Raw genomic sequence first — 21736 nt, 5'->3', positions numbered from 1 at the left:
ATGAAACATATTGGGTTTCATTGCAGTTAGACATTCATTGGGTCAGTTTCTGTGCCTTTTCGTCAGCAAAATGTATCTCAACTATGCTTGGAATGTCCAAACCAAACTAACTCCAAATCCATATGATGCACAATTTCTCCCTATAGTGACAAGCCCCATTGCTGATGCCACATGGATCTGGTATGAAAGTAACTTGCTAAGATTCCTTTACCAGCACAGAGCACTGGTAAGCTGCTTGCACAGCTAGGCCCAGCATTGTCTTTCAGGTTTATCGAGAGCAACGTGGGAAGGTTTTGTAGGGCCTTCAGGTCCCATCAATGAGCCTGTGTGGCTAGTCAATCAGTAACCTTTACCCATGGGTGCTGTGGACTTGTGGTTTAAGTATTGAATTATTGTGGCTGCCACAGAAGATATATACTTCCAATCTTCAGTGGTAATGTGCCATCTTGGAGTGAATGAGACTCTGTTGACCTTTATCTCCCCTTGGGAAGAAGTATGGTCACTGGTTATTAGATGACTGATCATGGGTTGAACCTTAGCTCATTTGGACAGTAGATACCATAAATTGAGTAGCATAGTGAGCAATAAAACTCGCCATAAAAGATGAGTGAGTACACTGCCACCATGCTGCGGACCACAATATGGACACATTCCATAACCCTGTCCAACAGTGCTTCCACCAGCCTGTACAACCCAATAAAGGTAAGCAGTAAATCCTGGAAACACAAACTTGTATAATCAACCCTGCCCAACAAGTAATATCGTCTAGTAACTGCCAACCGAAGCCTCCATTTCATTTAGTTACACAACTTACATTTACCTTAGACGCTTCGGAGCCTAGGATAGCATGCAATGTACCCAACTGCCTTGTGTTCTAGAAGTACACAGCCCTGTGTAATTGTCACTAGTTACTTTTATGGACATACAAAGAGAAGGGTTGCTTGGGCCCATCAGTGCTCCCATCTATCAAGTGGGTAGTGCAGTTCCCCCAACCCTGCCCACTTCCTCCAATTGTTCAAAATAACTGACACCTGGGAGAACTCAAGACCAGTTGAAAAATCTCAAGGAAATTTCTTTCTGCCTACTTAGACCATCTAACCAGTCAAACAAGTTCCAGGAGATGCAATGTATCAATATTTATAGTTCAGCTGCCTCTCTCTACTCAATATCCTTGGGAATGTGGGACCATTTGATCTGGAAAAGACTTTCCATCTAGCATGCCAATCCAGTGGTCAAAGGCTTCCCATCCTCTATCTTCCACACCCTATTTGCTAAAAATGTATTCAGTTTTCTCTTTATTGAATCCCCTGCTTTCACTGCCTCACTGGGTTGGCTGTCCCACATTTTCACCACCTGTGTTTCCCTTACCTACGCATTTTGGCAAATGATGCATGTCGATTGTGAGGCTGACTCTGGCCTCGAGTGTTTGAGACCCTCTCCTTGTATGTTTTTCTGCTTTGTCACAATTGCAGCCCACAGCTTGCTCCTGATCCTTGTGGGCTGAAGGAGGCCATTTTGTCAATGCCTAGGAGAAAGAATGGTTTGGAACAGCATCTTAATACACGACCTGCTTAGCCTGGAGTGGGACTTTGCTGTTGAGGAGAGATGAGAAAGACTAATATAGTATTGAAGTTAGTTTAAGGTCGCCAATCAGCCCGGCTCTTGAGTATTGTTGAGTGAATCAGTTGGATCAGAAGGCCCCTATGCCTTCAAGCTGTCCATTGGGCCTTGCAGATCGACAGAATGGCACTTGGAAGAACCCACTACGTTTACTGGTTAACCCATGATACAAGATGGTGAGTAGGGAGCACCAGATCTGTAGTCAGTCTGAAAAGTTGTGTCCAATTCTTTTGGAAATGCCTGAAGAGGTACTCCAAGGGCAGAACATGCAGAACCGAGTGAAATGAAATCAATGAGTTTCCTTGTTGCGTATGGAGATCTTGGAACTGGAGAAGCCACCCTGGATGAGGGCGGAATCAGGCCATCTGCTAGATGAACAAACTCATGATAGGTGCATGGAAGATTTGTTGAGCCTAGTGTTACTCCATGGTCTGCTCCACGCCCTGTCCTACACAGTGCAGCCTGCCACTGTGACCCAGAGCTATTGATATGGCCAACATTTTGCTGTAGATTGTGCTCTGGTTGGGATTCCCCCCTCAATGTTTACAAATCCTGATTGCATTTTGATGCCGAGGGTATCCATGCCTCAAACAGAATCCTGATCCCCAACCTTGAGCAACTAGCAGCACTTCCCACTGATAGCAGCAGTCTCTAAAAATCAGACGTCCTATTGCCCACTAGATAGTTAAGCACTGCAGCCTGCTTCCTCCAGTCAATTAGTTTGGCTTTCTATCAGTGCAACACACGCTGCTAGTACTTCCAGACTCCAGGCAATTGTTCCATGCCACTACCTCTGACTCTGTAAAACTGGTCATCCAGGATATCGTCAGATTGCCACTGGCTCAGAAGAACCTTTTTAACCATGAAATGGTGACGAACGTTAGCGCATTGGATCACTGGCATTGGGGGGCCGTTGTGGTTGAGTGGATCCACTATTCTGGTTTACCTCCCTCAGCACCCTGTTATCCTCACCTCACTTCAACGTAATGCCAGCTAACATACCAGCAGTTCTTAACTGCTCGATAACTGCTGCAGAGGTAGAAACTTTCACCGGGAGCTGAAAGAACTGCAAGCTCTGCTTCTTAACGAAATGCCTGAGAGTGGAATACATTGGATGCTGTTGGACTGAGGAGGGAACAGTGCAAGGAGGCCCCAGGAACAGACAGAAGTGTGCAAGGGAACAGTGGAGCTCACCACGTGAAGAGCCGTGAGCAAGGTAATGGAAGGTTAAACAAAGATGAGAAAAAGAGAGGTAAGACTGACTATTGTGATTTGTGTCTTTAATAGTGTGCACTCAGGCATAGTCTGACCTCGGCACAAGTCCACTGGAGTCAGAGGATTGCAGGTACAGATGATTTGTCCAAGAAGGGAAAATGGGAAAATTTTAATTGGAGGTCTGTCTTACAATCTAAAATTATCTTAAATTGGCAATTGTGTGTGGGTGTGTTTGAGCTCCTCATTACTGCTGCTAAGTTATAAGCATTTAATGTTTGTCCATATAAATGCACTGTTGACTTGAATGGGATTGGTAGGCATAGAGCCATTATGCCACAGAAGGGGGCCATTTGGCCCATCGAGTCCATTCTGGCTCGCTATACAACGGTCCAATCAGTCCCATACCCTGCTCTATCCTGTAGCCCTGCAGTTTATATCCCTATCCAATTTCCTTTTGAAAACATTCATCGCCTCTGCTTCCATCGCTCTCATAGGCAGGGAATTCCAGGTCTTTGCCACTCACTGCATAAAATAGGTTTTTCCTCACGTCACCTCCTCCATCTCTTGCCCAAAATGTTGAATCTGTGTTTTCTAGTCGTTGTACCATCAGCTAATGGAAACAGCTTTTCTTTGTCTATCTTATCTGAACCTGTCAGAATCTTGTACACTACTATCAAATCTCCCCTCAGTCTCCTTTGCACCAAGGAGAACAACCCCAGCTTCTCCAACCTAGCCTTGTAGCTAAAATCCCTCAGTCATTTACAGCACAGAAGGAGGCCATTCGGCCCATGGACTCCATGCCAGCTCTTCACAGACCTATCCATCAGTCCCTGGAACCAGTTCGGTAAATCGCCTCTGCGCCCTCTCAAGGACCCTTACATCCTTCCTAAAGAGTGGTGACCAGAACTGGATGCAGTACTCCAGTTGTGGACTATCCAGAGCTTTATAAAGGTTCAGCATAACTCCTGCTTTTGTACTCAATACCTCTATGAAGCCAAGGGTACCATATGCTTTGCTAATTCTCTCAATATGACCTGCCACCTTCAAAGCTCTATGCACATGAACCCCAGGTTCCTCTGAGCCTATACACTCTTCAGATCTGTGCTATTTTTCAGTCTATATTGCTTCTCCCTATTCCTTCTGCCAAAATGTATCACCTCACATTTTCTCTGCGTTAAATTCCATCTGCCACTTGTCTGCTCATTCTGCTAACCTATCTGTGTCCTCTTTCAGTTGATTGGTGTCATCCTCATTGTCTGCCACACATCAAATGTTTGGTATCATTAGCAAATTTTGAAATTTTACTCTGTATTCCAATATACAAGACATTTATATAAATCAAAAAAAGCTAGCACTGAACCTTGGGGAACACCACTGTCTACCATCCTACAGTCTGAAAAACAACCATTTACCACGACTCGCTGTTTTCTGTCCTTCAGCCAATTTTTTATCCAAATGGACACTGACCCTGCTATTCCATAAGCCTCAATTTTGTTCAGCCTTTAATGTGGTACTTTGTCAAAGCCTTTCTTCAAATCCATATAGACAATATCCATTGTTTTCATTTCATCACCCTCCCCTGTTATTTCATCAAAAAATTCAGTTAGGTCAGTCAAACATGATCTGTCTTTTGACAAATCTGTGCTGGCTCTCCTTAATTAACTCAAACCTCTCCAAGTGCCTTTTTTTGCTCTGATTATTATTAAAATCTACCCACGACTGATAAACTAACTAGCCTGAAGTTCCTAGGAATGTTCTGACACCCTTGAATAAGGGATCACATTTGCCACTCTCCAATCCTCTGGCACCTCCCCCTTACCTATGGAAGATCGGAAGATTATGGCAAGCCCTTCCACTATCTCCACCCCACTTCCTTTAGCAACCTGGGATGAGGACCATCCCGACCAGGTGACTTATCCATTCTGAGCATAGCCAGTCTTTCCAGTTAATCCTTCCTATCAATTTTTACTTCATCCATTACCTTTACTATCTCCACTTCTGCTATTTTGTCATCATCCTCTTCCTTAATAAACACTGATACAAAGTATTCATTAAGTATTTTCGCCTTGCCTTGTCCTTAATAGGCACCACCCCACCTCTTACTACCCGCTTTACATGCCGGTAGAAGATTTTTGGGTTCCCTTTGTTAACTGCTATTCTATTCTCATATTCTCTCTTTGCCAGTCTTATTTTCCTTTTCACTTCCCCTCTCAGCTTATTGCCCTGGTTCTTACTTGAAGAATTCACCTGACATGCATCATACACCCTCTTTTTTTTTTGTTTCATCATATGCTGTAGCTCCCTCATCAACCAAGGAGGCCCTGGCTTTTGTTCCCTCACCTTTTGTTCTTGTTGGTATGTACCTAGCCTGTACCAGAAACATCTCTTCTTTAAAGATCACCCATCGTTCCATTACAGTTTGCATGTCAGTCTTTCCATTTTACCCTGGCTAGATTCGCTCTCATCACATTGAAGTTAGCCCTTTTCCAATTTAGAAGTTCTACTTCAAATCGCACTTACCCAAGTGTTCTCTCAGACACTTGCATCCACTCGGCCCACCTCACTCACCAGCAGCAGATCCAGCAATGCCTCCTTCTTAGTTGACCGAGAACATACTGGTCAAGGAAGTTCTGCTGAACACGTTTCAGAAATTCTTCCCCCTCCTTTCTCTTTAATCTAACATTATCTTAATCAATATTTGGGTAACTGTCTTTGTTACTTGGTGTAAGTGTGTGTCTGTGTTACTGGGTCCCCCAATATCACCACTCTTCAGTTCTTGCACATCTCTGTGAATTCCCTGCAGATTGGCTCTCCTCTCTCCCTATTTGGCAGCCTATAGAATACCCCCCAGTAGAGTGATCATCCCATTTTCGCTTCTGAATTCTAACAAAATGGATTCTGTCTTTGCCCCCACCCCACCCCACCTTCAAGAACATATTCCTTTTCCAATGCTACAGTATCTTCCCAAATCAGTACTGCCACCTCACCACCTCCCTGTTTTCTCTTAACATTTTGTATCCTGAAGATTAAGTGCCCAACCCTCACCATTTTTAAGCCACGTTTCCATTATTGCCACTACATCATACATACACTACATAGTGTAGTGTTTATGGAGTTGGACGAGCTATTGGAAGTTGTGGTCAGTATTCCCTCTTCATTCATCCCCCTCTCTGCTTCTCTCCCCCTTCATTGACTGCTCTTACCCCCCACTTCCACCCTTTCTCTTTCACTCATTCCTGGGATGTGGGTGTCGTTGGCAAGGCCAGTATTTGTTGCCCCATCCCTAATTCACCTTGACAAGGTGGTGGTGATCCATCTTTTTGAATACAACTGAGTGGCTTGCTAGGCTCTTTCAGAGGGCCTTTTAAGAGTGAACCACGTTGCTGTGGGTCTGGAGTCACATATAGGCCAGACTGGGTAACGACAGTAGATTTCCTTCCCTAAAGGACAACAGTGAACCAGATGGGCTTTTACAACAATTCTGTAGTTTCAGGTCACCATTACTAATACTGGCTTTTTGTTCCAGATTTATTTAACTATTTAAACTGCCCAGCTGCCTGTCACTGGATCATTACTCCAGGCTTCTGAATTATTAGTGCAGTAGCATTAGCACTATGATACTATACTCAATATTCATTCATCAGTTTGTACTCACCTCCTTCTCTCCGCATTTCATTTGTTCCTGCCCCACTCCCTTTCATTTTGTCTTGTGTCACGGTTCGGAGCTGGGTGGGGGGAGAGGCGTGCTGCGTCCTTGAGGCTGTGCGGTTTGCAGGGGAGCTACACGAAGGGATTAAACCTTGGGCATTGAAACCCCGGTATCAGTTGACAGTATGAATGAAAGGGTCTGGCCTGGTGTGAATGGTGGGGTATGGCTCTGTGTGATCTTGTGTGACCCTGTATGAATGGTGGCGTGTGTAGTGCTTCTCCCGTGACCCTGCCTATGTGAGTGAACACCGAACCTGTTGCTTTTTACAGAGTATGAGAAGGCCCAGTCTTCGCAGGATGCAGTGTCGTCCATGAATCTGTTTGACCTTGGTGGCCAGTTCCTCCGTGTTGGGAAGGCAGTGACCCCTCCGATGCCATTGATGACGCCTGCAGCACCTGGTGGATTACCCCCCGCAGCAGCAGTGGCAGCAGCTGCAGCAACAGCCAAGATCACAGCTCAGGTGGGTATGAGCAGTTTCAGTTGTATACCAGCCAGCTCCCTGAGGCTTGTGCAGGCAGGCTCCCAGCTACCATAGTACAAAAGGAAAATGCTGTGGATGCTGGAAATATGAAACAAACCAAAAATGCTGGAAATACTGTGGTGTGGAGAGAAAAACAGTTCACATTTCAGGTATCTGACCTTTTATCGGAATGGTTGAGGACTTGAAACGTTAACTCTGTTTTTCGATCCACAGATGCTGCCTGACCTGCTGAGTATTTCCAGCACTTTGTTTTTGTCCCCACTACCATACCTGGTCTGTGCTGAGGCCAGTGGAACAAGCATCTGTGCCAGGGTCAGCAAAATCAGCAGCCCCTGCTGGGAAGGCACATGTGGGAACATTGGACAAGGATACTTTGCCATTCCCCCTCTCGCTAATGATAGAGTAACCTGCCAGAGAATGTTTACTGAGAATTCCATGCTCTCTTTGTGGATTGTATGGTGAGGTTGCAGCCTTTATACACAACTGCAGAAGTTGAAGGATGTTACCAGAACAGAGGGGTAATAACTATCAGGACTGAACAGGTTGGATCTATTTCCTCTCCAAGAGAGAATGCTGTGGAGTGATCTGATAGAGGCCTTTAAAATTCTGAAAGGGTTTGATAGGGTAGATGTAGAGATGTTTCCACTTGGGGAGATCAAGACTTAGGGGCCTTAAATGTAAAATAATCACTAATAAATCCAATAGGAAATTCTGGAGAAACTTCTTTACGCAGAGAATATGGAGCCAACTCCCACAGTGAGTGGTTGAGGCGAATAGCACAGCTGCATTGAAAAGGAAGCTGGATTAAAATAAGGAGAAAGATATAGGATATGCTGATCGGGTGAGATGAAGGGGCGTGGAAGGAGGTGTGTGTGGAGCATAAACACTGGCTGGCATGGAGTGGGCCATTTGGGCTGAATATTTCTGTACCGTATATTCTATTTTGTAGATGCTATTTATCGTGTAAGTGCAGATCACTGTGTCACCAAAGGGACAGGTTGACTAACTTCAGTGTCAACCACAGTCCAATTCCCGGAAAGGAAGGTTTGGTTGCAGCTACAGGACTTGAAGCAGCCTGTCACAGAGACTAACAACACCCGCCTGTGCCATGTCTGTCTAATGTGACCATCCAAGGAAGCCAGCAAATGGTCAGCTTAAAAGACCACCACACGGGTACTGACATTCAGCTTCTCCTTTACAGGGGACTTGGGAATGGCTTTGGGCTTATTCACTATTGTCTACCATAGAATGGATCATATTTCACACACTGTGCTCTAAATCATCATGTGGTCCAGAACCATCTCTGCTTGTGACTGACCCGTGCTCACCCCTCCCTCCCTGTTACACCACTCAGAAATGCTCTCTACAGTTACAGCACGCAGTTGGAAAGACAGTACGATTTCTGTTATGTCTGTTTTTTCATGTGGACAGAGTAATATTTCAAACTAAGACACTTGTGAAATGCGAGTGACATTGCCCCTGAGCCTGAATGATCATTGAGTACCTTGGTCATCCTGTTGCCCTCCTCCCACCATCTTGAGAGAAGACTGCTCACTACCTCGCTGGGGTAAAAGGTAACCATCAATATCAAACTTCAAAAATTGTATGTACATTGAGATACTGCACTTAGTTTGAATATCTGCAGCCAGAGATATTTTGGTCTGCTACTGCCTCAACCCAATCACAGGTTTCAGCACCTGTTTGTAACCTACAGTGTTATTGGTGCGTTGAGGCTTGTATGTCTGCATGATTTGAGCATTGAGATTGAACTGTTAAGAAGCAACCTGCCCTAAAAGCTGTTTGATGAATCCCTTTACTCTCTCCTAATGTTGTGTATTTTCCTCCCTGCAGGAGGCTGTGGCAGGGGCAGCAGTGCTTGGTGTTAGTGGCCTCTCGGCGCCAGGTCTAGTCACTCCAGCACTGACCCTCGCACAGCCGCTGGGAGCATTACCACAGGCCGTCATGGCAGCCCAAGCCCCAGGTGTCATAACAGGTCAGAATGGATCGAGATTCTCGAAGACTGGAGTTGCAGACATCACTGCTGAGGTTGGGGTGGTGGTGCAGGGGGACGAGAGTGGATGACTGGGGTGGGGGATGATGCAGTAGGAGGGGCGAGGTGGGGCGGTGGGGGTGGAGGGCTGGGCGATGTGGGGCAGAGGTCTAGGGGCTGCATGGCAGTGGGGGCGGAGGGCTAGGTGAGGTGGGGGCAGAGAGCTGGAGGCTGCACGGCGGTGGGAGTGTGGGGAGTGGGTGTTGTTACCTGGGTTGTAGGATTGGGTGTGAATGCTGCTCTGATGAAAAGCTCCTTTATAAAGAGGATAGAAGGAGGATAGCGGGTCCTTGAGTGTGTGCAGAAGAGATTTACCAGAATTGATACCAGGATGGGGGATTTTAGTCGGTTGGAAAAGCTGGGATTGTTCTCCTTGGGACAAAGGGAATTGAGAGAAGATTTAATACAAGTGTACAAGATTATGACAGGCTATTATGACAAGTTGGACATGGAAAAACTACCCATTAACTTGTGGTACAAGGACTAGGGGACAAAGGAAGGTTTTGGCCAAGAGATGCAAGGGGAATAGAACATTACAGCGCAGTACAGGCCCTTCAGCCCTCGATGTTGCGCCAACCTGTGAAACCATCTGACCTACACTATTCCATTTTCATCCATATGTCTATCCAATGACCACTTAAATGCCCTTAAAGTTGGCGAGTCTACTACTGTTGCAGGCAGGGCGTTCCACGCCCCTACTACTCTCTGCGTAAAGAAACTACCTCTGACATCTGCCCTATATCTATCACTCCTCAACTTAAAGCTATGTCCCCTCATGTTTGCCATCACCATCCGAGGAAAAAGGCTCTCACTATCCACCCTGTCCAACCCTCTGATTATCTTATATGTCTCTATTAAGTCACCTCTTCTCCTCCTTCTCTCTAACGAAAACAACCTCAAGTCTCTCAGCCTTTCCTCGTAAGACCTTCCCTCCATACCAGGCAACATCCTAGTAAATCTCCTCTGCACCTTTTCCAAAGCTTCCACATCCTTCCTATAATGTGGTGACCAGAACTGCACGCAATACTCCAGGTGCGGCCGCACCAGAGTTCTGTACAGCTGCAGCATGACCTCGTGGCTCCTAAACTCGATCCCCCTACTAATAAAAGCTAACACACCATATGCCTTCTTAACAGCGCTATTAACCTGGGTGGCAACTTTCAGGGATTTATGTACCTGGACACCAAGATCTCTCTGCTCATCTACACTACCAAGAATCTTCCCATTAGCCCAGTATTCTGCAATCCTGTTACTCCTTCCAAAGTGAATCACCTCACACTTTTCCGCATTAAACTCCATTTGCCATCTCTCAGCCCAGCTCTGCAGCCTATCTATGTCCCTCTGTAACCTACAACATCCTTCGGCACTATCCACAACTCCACCGACCTTTGTGTCATCCGCAAATTTACTAACCCACCCTTCTACACCCTCATCCAGGTCATTTATAAAAATGACAAACAGCAGTGGCCCCAAAACAGATCCTTGCGGTACACCACTAGTAACTAAACTCCAGGATGAACATTTACCATCAACCACCACCCTCTGTCTACTTTCAGCTAGCCAATTTCTGATCCAAAGCACTAAATCACCTTCAACCCCATACTTCTGTATTTTCTGCAATAGCCTACCGTGGGGAACTTTATCAAATGCCTTACTGAAATCCATATACACCACATCCACGGCTTTACCCTCATCCACCTGTTTGGTCACCTTGTCAAAAAACTCAATAAGGTTTGTGAGGCACGACCTACCCTTCACAAAACCGTGCTGACTATCTCTAATGAACTTATTCTTTTCAAGATGATTATAAATCCTATCTCTTATAACCTTTTCCAACATTTTACCCACAACCGAAGTAAGGCTCACAGGTCTATAATTACCAGGGCTGTCTCTACTCCCCTTCTTGAACAAGGGGACAACATTTGCTATCCTCCAGTCTTCCGGCACTATTCCTGTCGACAATGACGACATAAAAATCAAGGACAAAGGCTCTGCAATCTCCTCCCTGGCTTCCCAGAGAATCCTAGGATAAATCCCATCTGGCCCAGGGGACTTATCTATTTTCAAACTTTCCAAAATTGCTAACACCTCCTCCTTGTGAACCTCAATCCCATCTAGCCTAGTCGTCTGTATCTCAGTATTCTCCTCGACAACATTTTCTTTCTCCACTGTAAATACTGACGAAAAATATTCATTTAACACTTCCCCTATCTCCTCCGATTCCACACACAACTTCCCACTACTATCCTTGATTGGCCCTAACCTATCTCTAGTCATTCTTTTATTCCTGATATACCTATAGAAAGCCTTAGGGTTTTCTTTGATCCTATCCGCCAATGACTTCTCGTGTCCTCTCCTTGCTCTTCTTATCTCTCCCTTTAGATCCTACCTGGCTATCTTGTAACTCTCAAGCGCCCTAACTGAGCCTTCACGTCTCATCCTAACATAAGCCGCCTTCTTCCTCTTGACAAGCTCTTCAACTTCTTTAGTAAACCACGGCTCCCTCGCTCGACAACTTCCTCCCTGCCTGACAGGTACATACTTATCCAGGACGCGCAGTTACTGCTCCTTGAATAAGCTCCACATTTCGATTGTGCCCATCCCCTGCAGTTTCCTTCCCCATCCTACGCATCCTAAATCTTGCCTAATCGCATCATAATTTCCTTTCCCCCAGCTATAATTCTTGCCCTGCTGTATATGCCTGTCCCTGCCCATCGCTAAGGTAAACCTAACCGAATTGTGATCACTATCGCCAAAGTGCTCACCTACATCTAAATCTAACACCTGGCCGGGTTCATTACCCAGTACCAAATCCAATGTGGCATCGCCCCTGGTTGGCCTGTCTACATACTGTGTCAGAAAACCCTCCTGCACACACTGGACAAAAATAGACCCATCTAAAGTACTCGAACTATAGTATTTCCAGTCAATATTTGGAAAGTTAAAGTCCCCCATAACCACGACCCTGTTACTCTCGCTCCTGTCAAGAATCATCTTTGCTATCCTTTCCTCTACATCTCTGGAACTATTTGGAGGTCTATAGAAAACTCCCAACAGGGTGACCTCTCCTCTCCTGTTTCTAACCTCGGCCCATACTACCTCAGTAGACGAGTCCTCAAACGTCCTTTCTGCCGCTGTAATACTTTCCTTGATTAACAATGCCACACCCCCCCCTCTTTTACCATCTTCTCTGTTCTTAGTGAAACATCTAAATCCCGGAACCTGCAACATCCATTCCTGTCCCTGCTCTACCCATGTCTCTGAAATGGCCACAACATCGAGATCCCAGGTACCAACCCATGCTGCAAGCTCACCCACCTTATTCTGGATGCTCCTGGCGTTGAAGTAGACACATTTTAAACCAAGCTCTTGCTTGCCAGTGCCCTCTTGTGTCCTTATAACCTTATCCCTGACCTCACTACTCTCAACATCCTGCACACTGGAACTACAATTTAGGTTCCCATCCCCCTGCTGAATTAGTTTATGAGGAAGAACGTCTTTACGCAGTGGGGGATAATGACCTGGAAGTCACTGCTCACAAAGGTGGTGGAAGTGGAGACAGTCAATGACTTCAAGAGAAAATTGGATGGACACTTGAAGGAAATCAATTTGCAGGGCTAGGGGGATTGAGCGGGGGAGTGGGACTGACTGAGTAGCTCCATGGCAAGCCTGCATGGACTCGATGGGCCGAATGGGCTCTTTCTGTGCCATAAATAACTCTATGACTCTACATTGGGAACTGTGTGCACATGACAAGCTACCCCTCCTGATTGTGGGCATCTCGTTCTCCAGCACTGGGCATAACATAGCTGCTGGTGAATTCATTAGAAGCATCAGGCTGGCTGTCCTGGAAATCCAGGAGGGAATTGGTGCACTGTCAGCATCGTTTGGGGTGCAGGAGGTTCCTGGACCCATCCTTGCTGAACCCCAACTCAACAATCTCTCCATTGTGTCATCCAGCAGTGGCTTAAACAAGTCCAGTCTGAGCCCTTGAGCTCAGCTAAAGTGTATTTGGGCACCTTGCTGCCTCTCTCTGGGGAACACCATCCCTCTGTGTGGTATTTGAACCCATCACAGGTGAGTGGGCTGCAATCGAATTGATCCCAAGTGCTTTAAAAGGATTTAAGTCTTTATACGGTTCTTGACTTCCAACCTCTGCTATCCAGTATAGAATAAGGTCGAACCAAATTGTAGAATAGAATAATAGATTGGTTGCAGCACCGAAGGCGGCCGTTTGGCCAGTCCTGTCCATGTCGGCTCTCTACAAAAGCAATTCAGCTAGTCCTGCTCCCCAGCCTTTTACCAGTAGCCCTGTAAATCTTTTCTCTTCAGGTGCTTATCCAATTCCCTTTTGAAAGCCACAATTCAGTCTGCTTCCACTACACACACATGCAGTGCAATCCAGACCTAATCACTCGCTGTGTTTAAAACTAAAAAAAATTCCCAATGTCGTTCATTGGCCATTCACCTTAAATCAGTGTCCTCTGGTTTTCGACTCTTCTGCCAGTGGGACCAGTTCCTCCCTATCAACACTGTCTTGAGCCCTCAGGATGTTGAACACATCTATCAAATCTCTCAATGTTCTCTTCTCAAAAGAGAACAACCCCAGCTTTTCCAATCATTCCATGTAAATGAAGTCTCTCATCCCCATAAACATTCTTGTAAATCTTTTCTACACCTCTCCCAATGCCTTCACATCCTTGCTAAAGTGTGCCCAGAAATGAACACAATAGTCCAGTTGAGGCTGAGCTAGGATTTTAGAATGGTTCACCGTAGCTTCCCTGCTTTTATACTGTATACCTCTGTTTATAAAGCCCAGAATCTAGATGCCTTATTAATTGCTTTCTCAATCTGCCCTGACACCTTCAGCAGTTTGTGCACATATATCCCCAGTCCCTTTGCTCCTGCACTCTCTTTAGAATTGTATCCTTTATTTTATGTTGCCTTCCAAAATATATCACTTCTCTGCATCAAATTTCATTTGCCACATGTCCACCTTTTCCACCAAGCCTTTCTTGAAGTTGATCACTATCCTCACAGTCACAATGCTTCCAAGTTTTTTACCATCTGCAAATGTTGAAATTGTGCCCTGCACATACAAGTTGAGGTCATTAATAAACATCAAGAAAGGCCATCGATTTGCCTGGATGGGTGCAGCTCCAACATCGTTGAAGAAGTTCCACACCATCCAGGACAAAGCAGCCCGCTTGATAGGCACCCCATCCATCACCTTCAACATTCACTCCCTCCACCACTGGTACACAATGGCAGCAGTGTGTGCCATATACAGTAACTCACTAAGCCTCCTTCGACAACACCTTCCAAACTTCTGCCATCTAGAAGGACAAGGGCAGCAGACACATGGGAACACCACCACCTGCAAGTTCTCCTCCAAGCCACACATCATTATGACTTGGAAATATATTGCTGTTCCTTCACAAAAACCTGGAACTCCCTCGTTAACAGCACTGTGGGTGTACCTCCAGCAGATGGGCTGCAGTGGTTCAAGAAGGCAGCTTGCCACCACCTTCTCGAGGGCAATTAGGGATGCTCATATCCCAAAGAAGAATTCTTTTTAAAAAGTGGTCCTAATACTGACCCCCCCGCCCCACTACTTTCCTCCAGTCTGAAAAACAACCATTCACTACTGTCACTCAGTCAACTTAGTATCCATGCCACTATCACTTTTATTCCGTGGTCTTTAACTTGGGCGGCACAGTGGCGCAGTGGTTAGCACTGCAGCCTCACAGCTCCAGGGACCCGGGTTCAATTCTGGGTACTGCCTGTGCGGAGTTTGCAAGTTCTCCCTGTGTCTGCGTGGGTTTTCACCGGGTGCTCCAGTTTCCTCCCACAGCCAAAGACTTGCAGGTGATAGGTAAATTCACCATTGTAAATTGGCCCTAGGATAGGTAGGTGGTAGGGAATATGGGATTACTGTTGGGTTAGTATAAGTGGGTGGTTGTTGGTCGGCACAGACTCGGTGGGCCGAAGGTCCTGTTTCAGTGCTATATCTCTAAATAAATAACCTGTTATGTGGCACTTTTATCAAATGCCTTTTGGAAATCCATGCACACCATGTGAACCTTATTACCCCCTCTCATCCCAGGAACCAATCTAGTGAATCTTTGCACATCTTTCCTTAGATATGGTGACCAAATCTGCTCATCTCTCTGTAATTTCCTTGCAAATTTATTCCTTTATATCTTTCCCACTAGTTGATGACCTGTAGAATACACCCAGTAGTGTAATGGTACCTCTGTTGTTTCTTAGCTCCAACCAACCAAATAGATTTAGTTTAGTTCAGAGATACAGCACTGAAACAGGCCCTTCGGCCCACCGTGTCTGTGCCGACCATCAACCACCCACTTACACTAACCCTACACTAATTCCATATTCCTACCACGTCCCCACCTGTCCATGTATTTCCCTACCACCTACCTATACTAGGGGCAATTTATAATGGCCAATTAACCTATCAACCTGCAAGTCTTTGGCATGTGGGAGGAAACCGGAGCACCCGGAGGAAACCCACGCAGACACAGGGAGAACTTGCAAACTCCACACAGGCAGTACCCAGAATTGAACCCGGGTCGCTGGAGCTGTGAGGCTGCGGTGCTAGCCACTGTGCCGTCCTTGGTCCCTTTAAACATAGAACAGTTCAGGCCCTTCGGCCCACGATGTTGTGCCGAACCTTTAACCTACTCTAAGATCAAACTGACTACCTACCCTTCATTCTACTATCATCCATGTACCTATCCAAGAGTCGCTTAAATGCCCCTAATGTATCTGCTTCTACTACCACCGCTGGCAGCGCATTCCACGCACCCACCACCCTCTGTGCAAAGAACATACCTCTGACATCTCCCCGAAACCTTCCTCCAATCACCTTAAAATTATGCCCCCTGGTGATAGCCCTTTCCACCCTGGGAAAAAGTCTCTGACTATCCACTCTATCTATGCCTTTCATCATCTTGTACCCCTCTATCAAGTCACCTCTCATCCTTCTTCGCTCCAATGAGAAAAGCCCTAGCTCCCTCAATCTTTCTTCGTAGGAGATGCCATGGGGAACCTTATCAAACGCCTTGCTAAAATCCATATACACCACATCCACTGCTCTTCCTTCATCAATGTGTTTTGTCACATCTTCAAAGAATTCAATAAGGCTTGTGAGGCATGACCTGCCCCTCACAAAGCCATGCTGACTGTCTCTAATCAAACCATGCTTTTCCAAATAATCATAAATCCTGTCTCTCAGAATCTTCTCCAATAATTTGCCCACTACCGACGTAAGACTGACTGGTCTATAATTCCCAGGGTTATCCCTATTCCCATTCTTGAACAAGGGAACAACATTTGCCACCCTCCAATCATCCGGTACTACTCCAGTGGACAGTGAAGACGCAAAGATCATCGCCAAAGGCGCAGAAATCTCTTCCCTCGCTTCCCGTAATATCCTTGGGAAAATCCCGTCTGGCCCCGGGGACTTATCTGTCCTCATATCATTCAAAATTTCCAGCACATCCTCCCTCTTAACCTCAACCTGTTCGAGTATATCAGCCTGTTTCACGTTGTCCTCACAAACGACCAGGTCCCTCTCACCAGTGAATAGTGAAGCAAAGTATTCATTTAGGACCTCCCCTACCTCCTCCGACTCCAGGCACAAGTTCCCTCCACTATCCCTGATCAGCCCTACCCTCACTCTGGCCATCCTCTTGTTCCTCACAAGTGTAGAACGCCTTGGGATTTTGCTTAATCCTACCCGACAAGACTTTTTCATGTCTCCTTCTAGCTCTCCTAAGTCCATTCTTCAGTTCCTTTCTGGCTACCTTGTAACCCTCTAGAGCCCTGTCTGATCCTTCCTTCATCAACCTTAAGTAAGCTTCCTTCTTCCTCTTGACTAGCTGTTCCACATCTCTTGTCATCCAAGGTTCCTTCACCCTACCATCCCTTCCCTGCCTCATCGGAACAAACCTATCCAGCAGTCGCAGCAAGTGCTCCCTAAACAACCTCCACATTTCTGCCGTGCATTTCCCTGAGAACATCTGTTCCCAATTTATGCTGCCCAGTTCCTGCCTAATAGCATTGTAATTCCCCCTCCCCCAATTAAATATTTTCCCATCCCGTCTGCTCCTGTCCCTCTCCATGACTATAGTAAAGGTCAGGGAGTTGTGATCACTATCACCGAAATGCTCTCCCACCGAGAGATCTGCCACCTGGCCTGGTTCGTTGCCAAGCACCAAGTCCAACATAGTCTCCCCTCTAGTCGGCCTATCTACATATTGAGTCAGGAAACCTTCCCGGACACACCTGACAAAATCTGCTCCATCCAAACTATTTGCACTAAGGAGGTTCCAATCAATATTAGGGAAGTTGAAGTCACCCATGACAACAACCCTGCTACTTCTGCACCTTTCCAAAATCTGCCTCCCAATCTGTTCCTCCGTGTCTCTGTTGCTATTGGGGGGTCTATAGAAAACTCCCAACAAAGTGACTGCTCCTTTCCTGTTTCTGACTTCCACCCATAATGACTCAGTAGACAAACCCTCCTCGACGACCTCCCTTTCTGCAGCTGTGATACTATCCCTGATTAACAATGCCACTCCCCCACCTCTTTTACCTCCCTCCCTATTCCTTTTGAAACATCTAAGCCCCGGAACATCCAACATCCATTCCTGCCCCTGTGATATCCACGTCTCCGTAATGGCCACAACATCGTAGCTCCAAGTACTGATCCATGCTCTAAGTTCATCACCCTTATTCCTGACACTTCTTGTATTAAAATAGACACACTTCAACCCATCATAGGACATCCTTTCTCTCCAGCACTGTAATATTATCCTTAATACTGCCATCCCTATTATTCCTGAATACCTTGTATGCAGGAATATTTAGTACCCTGTCCTGCCCGCCCTTGAGCCGGTTCTCCGTTATCGCCGCAACATCATATTCCCATGTGGCTACCTGTGCCTGCAGTTCACCAACCTTATTTACCAAATTCCAGTGAGTTGTTGAAGTCTTAATTCATGAAGATTATTGTGCATCTTTAGGGTCACATTGACTTTTATAATGTTTATTGTGGACTAGAGGAAATCTATCTGCACCACAGCAGTAGCTGTAACCGTAATGGACATTGCCTGCTTCTTCCAGGTGTGACCCCAACCCGTCCAACAGTGTCATTACCAGTCACCATCCCACAGGTAGGAGTGGTTAATCCCGTCCTGGCCACGCCACCTACAGTTGGCACTGCTGCAGAAGTCAAGAAGGAGGATGAGGAGAAGTTGCTGGATACTGAGCGGCTGGAAATGCTAAGCGAGCAGGAGCACATGAGCATTTCAGGCAGTAATGCTAGGCACATGGTCATGCAGAAGTTGCTTCGCAAGCAGGAGGTAAGAGGTGGCCATCGACTCGGAGGTATGGGGTCTTAGTATGGGTACACTTATGATAACTTAAAAGCTAATGGACATACAAAAAAAAAATCAAGGCTGCTGGAGTTGGCCTTTTTGTCAAAGGGACTGAAATGCCAACGGGAGGAAATTCTTCAGTTTTATAGAGCCATTTGGAGGAACTGTAAATCTGGAATTAAAAGCTAGTCTAATGATGGCCATGAAACCATTGTCGATTGTTGTAAAAACCCATCTGCTTCACTAATGTCCTTTAGGGAAGGAAATCTGCTGTCCTTACCTGGTCTGGCCTACAGGTGACACCAGATCCACAGCAATGTGGTTGACTCTTGCATGCCCTCGAAATGGCCGAGCAAGCCACTTAGTTCAAGGGCAATTAGGGACGGGCAATAAATTCTGGCCTGGCCTGTGACGCCCACATCCCATGAATGAATAAAAAAACTGTAGTCATTTCTGGGTACTGCACCTCAAAGTCTATATTGACCATGGAGGGGGTGCAATGCAGATTCACTGGAGTGATACTGGTACTAAGTGTTAAATTCTGAGAACAGGTTGCATAAACTAGAATTGTATTTCTTTGGGTATGGAATGTTAAATGGTAATGTAATTGAGGTGTTTAAAATTTTAAAAGGATTTGATAGAGCAAAACTATTTCCTCTGGGGGAATCTGCAACAAAGGAGCCTAACCTTGAAATTTCAGCTAGACCATTTAGGGTGAAAGTAGGAAGCATTTTTTCAGTGTAGTGGAAATATGGAGTTCTCTCTTTCCCTGCCCCCTTCCCAAAAAAGGAGACTGTGGATGCTGGGGTTCAATTTGGAGCTTTCAAGATTGAGATTTTGTTGGGTGAGGGTATCGAGCGACATGAATCAACAGCAGGAAAATGGAGTTGATGTGTAGGTCAGCTATTTGGATGTTGGAACAGGCTCAAAGGGCTAATGGCAGCCTCCTGTTCCAATGAGCAAGTTTGGGATGTGGGTATAGAATGGGCAGTGTAGCCTGGAGCGGTGCCGTAGGGTTCGAGGAATACCCATACGGACAATAACTTGACCTTTTTCCCTTCATTTCAGTCCACAGTCATGGTCTTGCGGAACATGGTGGGTCCAGAGGATATTGATGATGATTTGGAGGGCGAAGTGACAGAGGAATGTGGTAAATTTGGGGCTGTGAATCGTGTGATCATTTACCAGGAAAAGCAGGGAGAGGAGGAGGACGCTGAGGTGATTGTCAAAATCTTTGTGGAGTTCTCTTTGGCTTCGGAGATGCACAAAGCCATTCAGGCTCTTAATGGGCGCTGGTTCGGAGGACGAAAGGTTATTGCGGAGATATATGATCAGGATCGGTTTGATAACAGCGACTTGTCTGCATGAACTCCTGGCTGTGTTACGTTTTAGATTGTTGCTCATGGACTACAATTAAAGGACCTTGCATCCCGTCATCGGGTCAGATACTGTTCAGGGTCCTGATCCATTTCACGTCTCAACTCGTGTCCTGACCTGAGAACCTTGGGTAGACGCAGATGGATCCAGTGGATTTCCACTCATGAAGTGATAAGATGCTGTTTTCGCTTAGCTGTTCTACTTGTTCTCGTGTGCAATTCCTTCATTCGGTAACAACACTTAGTGGACAAAAGTAACAGTGTTCAAACCCATGAATTCTCAGGCTGGACCACACATTTATTTCTGGTTAGTCCCTATTGAGTACGTCACTGGTTAGGTGGACTTGTTCAGCTGCTGATTCCAGTCAGTGGGAATAGCAGAGTTTTAAGATTTATTGTCCTAATTAAAATAGAACCTATGGATTTGGGCCGGCGGGGTGGAGGTGGGGGGCAGCGACGAGAAGGTGGGTTGTTGAGTGATAATAACTCTGCTGATGGTTTGTGCTGCAGTTCAGGTCCATGGGGGCATGATTTGGACTTGATTCTCTTTAGCCCAATTCTAGACATGGAACTAACCAGGCTGTTCAGTCCACTCTCCAGCATGGTTAAACTCTGCGATTTTTTTTTTTTATTTTTTAAAGTGTTAACTATTGTAGAAAAGTTAAGCAGTTTCCATTTCTATTAAAAGAAGTTATAAAAAAAAATCTTGTTGCTATGATAACTCTTGTCTGTGGTGTTAAATCTTGAGTAAATGACCAGCTGAATGGTGATGTCAGCTTATTAGTCTGTCACGTGTTTCATTAACTTAATTTCACAGGTGGTGAATAACAGAAGCTGGTTGTCTGCAAAATGACATCCTCAAATTGGTGATGGAATACAGTCAAGCAGCCAATTGGGGATAAGCTCTTGTGTTACTGTGGAGTGGTGTTATTTTAAGTTATATTACCTGATAGTTCTCAAATGTTTACAATTCTAAAGGGCGAAGAGTTACTGAATTGGATTGAAATCATTTCTTTGAACCAATAGTATCTGATTAACACCCTAAATAATGTGTTGTGTTCCCGTGTGTGCATCAACTGAGGAATGTGTCTGAACAATGCTGGTAAAGAAATAGTCTGGCCTGTTGAAGAAAATGCTGTCAAACCTCTTGTGTGGTCATCTCCAAAATGGGCAACATGGGAACAACTTCTGAACAGGAACTGTGTCCAGAGGAGCCTCCTCAGATACAAACTTTCTGACAGACTAGTTCATCAGCTGTGCAGTGACACGCCAATGGAAATGGTGCCTCAGTAAATCTCTGGGTGCAGACTTGGCACTGTTGACTGAAATCTGTGGTGAAGGATGTGATAAAGTAATGTCCAATCATTATGAACCACTGAGGAGCTTGGTGGCTTTAATACATCGGGACATTCCAAAGCCCCTCAGAATTTTGAGTTATTTGTTTTGTAGACAAACCTAGCAGCTGATCTGTACACAAGGCCCCACAAACTGCAGGTTCAACAAATGGGCTCATTTGGTTAAGGGAGGAACACTGCAGGATCCTGAGTAGATTCCTGCACTTTGAAAGATGGAATGGGATCTTTAACATAGAGTCATTATAGAATGATACGCCATTTAGACCATCATGCCTGTGCTGGCTCTTTGGAAGAGCTATCGAATTAGTCACTATCCACCCAAAGAGGCACTAGGACCTTGGTCTAACGTCTTAAAAATCCAGCACCTTTAACAGTGCAGCACTCTCTCAGCTAACTGAAGCTGTAAATAAAACAGACCTGATGGATGGGCCTTCCTGGATGTGGGATTGAGGGGCTAGAGGTGCCTCTGCAGATTCAGGACTGTGAGGGGGAACCTTCTCCAGATTAGAGTAAGTGAGGGTGGTTAGAG

At 45.7% G+C, this 21736-nt stretch overlaps 1 protein-coding gene across 2 annotated transcripts in view; it reads left to right on the top strand.

Annotated features, from left to right (window-relative positions):
• The window catches only part of LOC137351792 (poly(U)-binding-splicing factor PUF60-like), a 78254-nt gene extending 57698 nt beyond the window's left edge, over positions 1-20556 (top strand). For both annotated transcript variants that reach the window (XM_068016637.1, XM_068016628.1), the window contains 4 exons: positions 6814-7004; positions 8877-9018; positions 18223-18461; positions 19545-20556. In XM_068016637.1, the coding sequence (XP_067872738.1) occupies positions 6814-7004; positions 8877-9018; positions 18223-18461; positions 19545-19844 (872 nt within the window). In that variant the 3' untranslated portion in view covers positions 19845-20556. The remainder of the gene's footprint in view (positions 1-6813; positions 7005-8876; positions 9019-18222; positions 18462-19544) is intronic.
• Positions 20557-21736: the final 1180 nt, after the last annotated feature.

Source organism: Heterodontus francisci, chromosome 2 (genome assembly GCF_036365525.1).
Source record: "Heterodontus francisci isolate sHetFra1 chromosome 2, sHetFra1.hap1, whole genome shotgun sequence".
Lineage (NCBI taxonomy): Eukaryota > Metazoa > Chordata > Chondrichthyes > Heterodontiformes > Heterodontidae > Heterodontus > Heterodontus francisci.
This window is presented reverse-complemented; position numbering and strand designations above follow the sequence as displayed.